This window comes from Ostreococcus tauri, assembly GCF_000214015.3.
Source record: "Ostreococcus tauri WGS project CAID00000000 data, contig chromosome 11, whole genome shotgun sequence".
Classification (NCBI taxonomy): Eukaryota; Viridiplantae; Chlorophyta; class Mamiellophyceae; order Mamiellales; family Bathycoccaceae; genus Ostreococcus; species Ostreococcus tauri.
This window is the reverse complement of record NC_014436.2, coordinates 560,093-567,260: the sequence shown is the minus strand read 5'-3', so window position 1 is coordinate 567,260 and position 7,168 is coordinate 560,093. Positions and strand designations below refer to the sequence as shown.

The window sequence follows — 7,168 nt, the reverse complement described above, 5'->3', positions numbered from 1 at the left end:
CCCGGGTCTGCGGCGCGACGGGCGACGCGAGGCGGGGGCTTGGCGCGTACTCGGCGCGGGACGCGCGGGGCGGATCGAATGGAGGTTCGCGACCGACGGCGCGGGTGCGTCGCGCGCGCGTCGAGCGCTCGGGTGAGTGTTGATTGCGTGGAGTGTATCACACCGCCCCGCGGGTCTACCCGTCGGGTGCTCACTGGACGCCGAGCTCGAAGTCTGCGAGCTCGGCGACGTGCGCGAGGTGCGCGAGCTTGGCGCCTCGAGGAATGCCCTCGCCGGCGTAGGAGACGCTCGGGGCGACTTCGCATCGAGGCGTTTTATCTCCTTTTTTGGCTTTGGCGACGCAACCGCCGGCGTCGGCGATCCAGCGCGCGTGCAGTTTTGTAATGAGGTCGCGGGCGGTATCCGGGGAGTCTTTTCCGGCGCCCTCCGCGTTTTTGACCGGGGCAAAGTCCTCGGCTCGATCGCCCTGAACGAAGCACACGGATTCGGCGAATCGGTAGACGTCAAAGATGAAAGCCTCAAGTTTTATCCCGTTCGGCTCGGTCGGTTTGACCGTTAATCCGGTCGTCAAGTCTACGTATGGAATCTTTTTACGAGCAATGTGATGAGGAAGCTCAATCTCCAGGCAACACTTGGACAAGAAGTTGAAGGAAAAATAGTGCAAGGCGATGTTGGCGGCGTTAAATCGGAGCTCACCCGTTCTTTTGTCCTTCTCCGTCGCCATCTCTTCGGGAATCTCGCTGTATTCGACAACATGTACCTCCTTCTTACCCGTCAGTGGATTTTTCCGCGTCGCGAACACACCGACTGGCTCAGTGGGGTAGGCTTTCGGGATCACCTTGGCGCCCGCCTCGCAGCCGCTCTCGATGCAACGTCCCACGAACGCAGGGTCGCCCACTTGAACTAGAGCGTTGTCCACGCAATATACGTACACGTGCTCGATACCGCGTCGCTTCATGTCTTTGATCACACCCTCGCGAGCCATTGCGGCGTAGATGCCTCCGTTACCGTCAGGCGCCTGCGCCACGTCCTTGAGACTTGATAGGATGATCTCACCAGCTTCCGTGAAGCACGGAAGCGTACCTTGCTTGAAGAAGAAGACATCCTTCTCGTCCAGACCAAAAAATGATTTAGATTTAAAATATTCCACCGTCATGTCGTGCGTGAACGGCGACGTCATGACGTACCACACCGGCGCCGCGCCGCGCGCGAGCGCACCCAGTTTTCGCAACCGCTCTCCCTGAAGTTCAAACAACGATTTGTTACTCGGTAATCCAATGTTGTACATCCCCTTGGGCTTATCGCTCCCTAATCTCGTGCCCTGTCCTCCCGCTAAGAGCACCACCGCGAGCTTGTTCTCTCGAATCGCCGCCGCGCCGAGCTCGCGCCATCGCCGGGCGTCCTCGCTCCCGCGCGCCGTCTTCTTTTCCGCCTTGACCGGCTCCAGCTCCCCGCTCGCCGCGTTTCCGGCCTCTTTCATCGACGTCGCGAACACCTTCACGGCGCGTTCGATGTCCACCTCTCCCAGGGACGCGCACAGCGCACGCAGCGCCGAGACGTCGGGCGCCACCGCACCCATCGCTCCCATCGCGGTCGTCTGCGGAGGATTGGTAATCTTCGCGTACCGCGCTCGAACGCGCTCGAACGCGCGCGCGTCCTCGCGCGTCAACGTGAGCGGACCGCGCGCGACGCCCTCGGCGACGGGCGCGCTGGACCCGCACCCCATGGCGACGGCGCGCGAGAGCGTGACGACGGTCGCCGTGGGGCGGGCGCGGGTGTCCGTGGATATTTTATTCGTGACGATGCGTTACAATACACAATACACAATACACAAGTCGCGCGGCGTCGTGCGTTGAAATCGCCGCGCGCGCGTTTTCGCTCGCATCGCTTACGCGATTGAGAGGAAGAGGATGTGCGCTCGTGGAGACCGCGCGCTCACTTCGAGCCGTCTTTGTCCATCCACGCCTTGACGAGGACGGCGGTCATCGCGGCGCCCATTCCGGCGTTCGCGAAGAACATCGGCGTGTGAAAATCATCGCGTTGGTTGACGTATTCCGGGAGGGTGAGCGCCCAGGAGAGCGCGGCGCCGGCGAGTTGGTTCTTCGAGCATTCGCCGTCGAGCGCGGCGCAGAGCTGAATCGCCGAAGTGCCGAGCAATACGGTACCGAGCCAGTTCGCTTGCACCGTGTCGGCCTTGTTCCGTTCGCCCTCCTTCCAGTACATGTTTGAGAACGTCTTACCGGCGAATCTCATTTGCGTCCCGTATCCGAGCTGTGCGCGAGCGGATGCGCGCGTCAGTCCATCGTCCGCGCCCGCCGTTGCCGTCGCGCTCTCTCCTCTTTTCGTTCTGGTGCCGTCCTGGTGCCGTCTCGCGAGCGAATATTCCCCGATCGACGACGATCGACGACGATCGACGGCTCGGCCGCGCGTCCCATCGCGGGCGCTCGCACCGTGCCCATTCCGGAGAGCATCATCAATTTATCGACCGGCATCTTCGTCGTCGGCGGCGCGTCGTGTCGTCGACGCGGCACCGACGGTGGCGACGGTGTCGATCGCCCACGCGTGGTTCGCACGCGATCGAGCGCGAGACACATCGCGTTGTATTCCCGTGAGTACGCGTGTACGCGTCCTCGACGGCCGGGATCGGTTTTTTCCCACCCGGACGCGGTGACGGCGGTTCCACCGCGCGAACGCCTTCGCGACGGTTGAACCGTCACGGGTCACGGGTCACGGGTTCCGACTCATCGGCGACGGACGCAGGGCAACACCCACGGGCGCGAGGTGCCGAGATCCTCGGCGCGCGACGCGATCGCTCGGGACGACGCGCGCGCGCGCGCACGCGGTGAATGCGACGCAACATCGAGAGCGAGGCGAACGGCGCCCGCTACGGCGCCGCGGTCGACGACGGGGCGAATGAAGAACGAGTGGGGCGATCGAAATTGAATTCTGGTCGACGGAGCACCTTCGCCGCGCTCGGCGTCGCGCTTCTCACCGTCGGCGCGCTGGCGCTGTCGCGTCCCGGCGCGATGGTGAGACGGGCGTCGTCGCAACTCGGTGGATTCGAGGGAGAGTTTGAACTCCCTGAAGACTTGGACGCGTACGTCGACGAGATGGAATTCGGCCCGGACGTCTACGCCGTGCTCGGAAGCGCCGGTCCCGATGAACTACTTCCGGGCGTGCAGCCAAAATCAAAAGGCGAAGGTGGAATGCTCATGTCCACAGAGGGAGGAAGGAACGCGACGCTTTTGCGAATCAAGTTGCTCAAGGAGCACTTGTTCGCCAAAGACGCGGACAATCTTCACGCGAACGATCTTGTCAACGCGGTAGCGCAAGCGACATTCGATGAAGGTGCGACGCAACCGCCTCCTGTAAACGTTACGTCTTACCAAGACAAGCTCAAGCGCGAGATTGAGCAAGACAAGGAAATTTTGGAAAAGCACGAAGCGATGCTCGCCGCGCGCGCCGCGGCAAGGCTTTCCGGATACGGAAAAGTCGTGGGCGGCGCATCTAACGTCAACGGAGCCGTCGTCTCTAACGCAATTAACGTCGACTTCTGCTGGAAAGATTCATACGGCCGAGGCGCGGGCAAAATCCCGAATCATTGCCCCGCACATAAGGAAACCCTCGCGGGTGGAGTCTTCTGTTATACCAAGTGCCACCACCTCGGCAATTATTATCGTTTTGGGTACGACTGCCATCAACGCTGTGGCTCTGGCTTCACTGATCACGGCCTTCTCTGTTATAGTGGTAATCACGGCCGTGGTGTCGGTGAAATCCGGTGCGGTTGGACTACTTGGGCGTCTGATTCTTCCACCCTCGGAGAACACAAATCCTCCGGTCGTCGTCTACTGGGTGGGGCGGCGAAGACGAGACTCGTATGCGGAGGAAGTATGTGCGGGAATTATCAAGATTGCCTCGGTTTGTGCTATCCTCACTGTCCAGGGTCACACCCGCACTGGATCGGCTGCAACCTGTGCGGCGTCGATTGCGTCAGGAACGGTTATAACTCGGGAATCGCACCGAGTTGCCCAAAAAAGATATACTGCTCGCACGGTATGGAAGCGGCCACATGTGCTCCTGGTGATGAGTATGACGCCGGTCTGTGTTACCCGAAGTGCAGATCTGGCTTCAATGGTGTAGGTCCCGTTTGCTGGGGAACCGCGCCGACGGTGAGTGGCAAGAAGTGGGTCGATTGCGGCATGGGTGCGGCGAGTGACGACGCCGCTTGCGGATCTGCTGTTACAAATCAGATCCTCGGACCGCTCGAAATCGTCGCGTTTGTGGCGTCTGCTGGATCATCTGGAGCTGCTACGACGGGTGCCAAGAGCGGGGCCCGCGCTGCCACTAAAGTTGCACAAGCCGGAAGTAAGGCCTCTGCTCTCAAAGACGCGGCGAAGGCCTTAGACAAAGCCATGGAGGTTCACGGCAAGCACACAGGGTATATGAGTACTATGAGCAGCATCGCCAATGTACAATCAGAGACGGATGCTGTTCGTGCGGCGGCGGAGCTCGCATCACTCATCGATCCGACTGGTGTCAGTAGCACCGTCGCGGCGTACGCGTTCGACACGTGCGACAAGATCCACGGGAAAGCGTCTTGATTGTATTTTCATCAGCTTTCCCTCTCTTTTGACGTCACGCCGAGAAATCTCGCACCGTGACCTTTTCATCTCACGCACCGAGGCTTAAGAGATGACCGTACGTGCGCTCGCGCATCCGCGCGTCCGCGTCCGCGTCGCGTTCGATCGCCCCGCCCGGTGTCCGCGTTCCATGGTGTCTTTCGATGCGACGCCGCCGCGACGCCCCACGTCGCGTGGTCCCGAGTCGCCCCTCGCGCGTCACCGCGCGACGCCCCGCCCGCGCCCGCGCCCGCGCCCGCGTCGACGCGAGCGACATGGTCCACGCCGATGCGACGTCCGCGTCGACGGCGCCGAGCAAGCAAGCGCTCGAAGACGCCGCGCACGAAGAGGCGCTCGCGGCGTCGGTCGCCGCCATGAATGGGATGCAAAAACTCATGCACCGCCTCGGGTTCTCGGACACGTTCCTGAGCGGTCCGAAGTACTTCAAGGAATCGTACGATTACTACCGCGCCGAACCGCAGAAACTGAAGAGCGAACTCCTGAGCGGGCTCACCGTGGCCGTGGCGCAGGTGCCGGAGTCGGTGGCGTTTTCATTCGTCGCCATGGTGGACCCGGTGGTTGGATTGTACGCCACGTTTTTCATGGGGATCATCACTGCGTTGATCGGTGGACGACCGGGGATGGTGAGCGGCGCCGCTGGCGCCATGGCGGTCGTTGCCGTGAAAATAATGGAACCGAACGGGTTGCTCCCGCAGGCAAAGCTATTGGAGTGGGGAGAGATCGCGTCGTGCACGGGTACCGCCGCTGGTTGTCAGAGTCTGCGGCACCAAGCATACGACGCGCGTTTGGAGTGGTTGTTTATGATCATGATCTTGTGTGGGGTGTTACAGATCGTTCTCGGGATCCTCCAGGCTGGACGACTCATGCGAATGATTCCGCAAACCGTCATGACAGGATTCGTCAACGGTTTGGCCATCATCATCTTCAAGGCACAGCTGGAAGTGTTCAAAGAGAAAGATTGGCAAGTCGCATTCAATTTGTTCGATGCCAATCGTGATGGATCATTAAGCACGGCGGAGGTGACGAGTATTTTCTCTGCAGAACTGCCAGATTTGTCATCGAGCGACTTGAACGCATACGTCGCGGGCATCGTCACTCAAGTAGATACCGACTCCAGTGGCCATATCTCCTTGGCTGAATTCATGGCAAATAAAGAGCATGGCATTCACAGTGGTTACGAGGACTCTTTGAGATGGCGCACGCTCGATCAAGGCGTCACTTGGCTCATGTTGTTTTATGTTTTCTCGTCGATGCTCATCGTGCACTTCTTACCTAAGTACACCAAGGTCCTTCCATCCTCTCTTGTGGCGATTCTCTGGTGCTTACTTTTGGAACACGCGATTAACCGTCCACTGATCCATGCGGGCACCCCGGTCGTGCGCGATGCGGCGCCTGTGAAGGTTGATTTTCCACTGTACCACACGCCGAAAGTCAACCTCACCAGCAAGTCTTTTGCCCATGTGTTTGGGATCACGTTTTCTCTCGCCGCGGTCGGTTTGATCGAATCGGTGCTCACACTTCAGTGCGTTGATGAGATTTTGGACGACACCTCGGATGCAACTGGACGTTTCACGCAAGAGTGTATCGCACAAGGCATTGCAAACACGATGTCCGGCATGTTCAAAGCGATGGGCGGCGACGCCATGATTGGGCAATCGCAAATCAACGTCAAATCTGGCGGTGTCGGACGTCTATCCACTGGCTTCGCGTCCATTATGTTCCTTATTTTCATCGTTGCCGCTTCCAAGGTGATCGAACTGATACCTCTCGCCGCATTGACGGGAGTTTTATTCATGATAGTCATTTACACATTTGATTGGACGTGCTTACCCCTCATGTCTGGAGACCTCAAAGGGCTGATAATCGGTCGCAAAGCCGACGGAACACGCGAAGACTACGCTGGTAGACGAATTCGAAAGTTCTGGTTCGATACGAACGACCGCATACGATGGAAAGACTCCGCTATCATCATCTTGGTCACCGTCGTGACGGAGAGAACCAACTTGGCCATTGCCGTTGGAGTCGGGGTCGTCGTCGCGTGCTTGTTCTACGCGTGGGATAATTCGACTGGATCATTAAAGGTCGTCCGTCGCGAAGAAGAGATCTTCGGATGCGAAAAGGGGAGCACTCGCGTGGCGTACGACGTCTCTGGAGAGCTCTTCTTCGGTACTGATCGCGAATTCACAAACTCTTTTCGCATGGGGCCGGATCCCGTCGACGTCGTCATTTACATGGATAGGTGCAAAATCAGGGATTACTCGTCATTGGCCGCGTTGAATTCGTTGTACGTGCGATATGCCGACGTCGGCAAAACCATCCGCGTTCATAACACCGATCCTGAAAATCGTGCTCTCATCGACTTGCTCGGGGAAAAGTTCTTGCCGCAAGTTCTTGATGAGGACCTGAGCGTCGCTGGGGTCTCCCACGTCATCGTCGAGCTTGCCCACGCGAAGCGGCGCTCTCACTCTGCGAGCGACATGACCGCTTCGGAAAAGATCTTCGAAGACAGCTAAATACAGTAGAAAGAA

General features: G+C 59.2%; 4 protein-coding genes across 4 annotated transcripts; 2 read left to right on the top strand and 2 right to left on the bottom strand.

Moving 5' to 3' along the window:
• Positions 1-190: 190 nt before the first annotated feature.
• OT_ostta11g03190 (UTP--glucose-1-phosphate uridylyltransferase) lies at positions 191-1,726 on the bottom strand (the record flags this gene model as incomplete). Its single annotated transcript, XM_003082093.1, has 1 exon — positions 191-1,726. The coding sequence occupies one exon, from the start codon at positions 1,724-1,726 to the stop codon at positions 191-193; it is 1,536 nt and encodes a 511-aa protein (XP_003082141.1).
• A 209-nt stretch (positions 1,727-1,935) lies between these two features.
• Positions 1,936-2,492, bottom strand: OT_ostta11g03180 (unnamed product; the record flags this gene model as incomplete). The annotated part of the gene is made up of 2 exons (XM_003082092.1): positions 1,936-2,271; positions 2,451-2,492. The coding sequence occupies 2 exons, from the start codon at positions 2,490-2,492 to the stop codon at positions 1,936-1,938; spliced, it is 378 nt and encodes a 125-aa protein (XP_003082140.1).
• Positions 2,493-3,026: 534 nt separating this feature from the next.
• On the top strand, positions 3,027-4,601 carry OT_ostta11g03170 (unnamed product; the record flags this gene model as incomplete). The annotated part of the gene is made up of 1 exon (XM_003082091.1): positions 3,027-4,601. The coding sequence occupies one exon, from the start codon at positions 3,027-3,029 to the stop codon at positions 4,599-4,601; it is 1,575 nt and encodes a 524-aa protein (XP_003082139.1).
• A 293-nt stretch (positions 4,602-4,894) lies between these two features.
• On the top strand, positions 4,895-7,153 carry OT_ostta11g03160 (EF-Hand 1, calcium-binding site; the record flags this gene model as incomplete). Its single annotated transcript, XM_022983078.1, has 1 exon — positions 4,895-7,153. The coding sequence occupies one exon, from the start codon at positions 4,895-4,897 to the stop codon at positions 7,151-7,153; it is 2,259 nt and encodes a 752-aa protein (XP_022840005.1).
• Between the last annotated feature and the right edge of the window lie 15 nt (positions 7,154-7,168).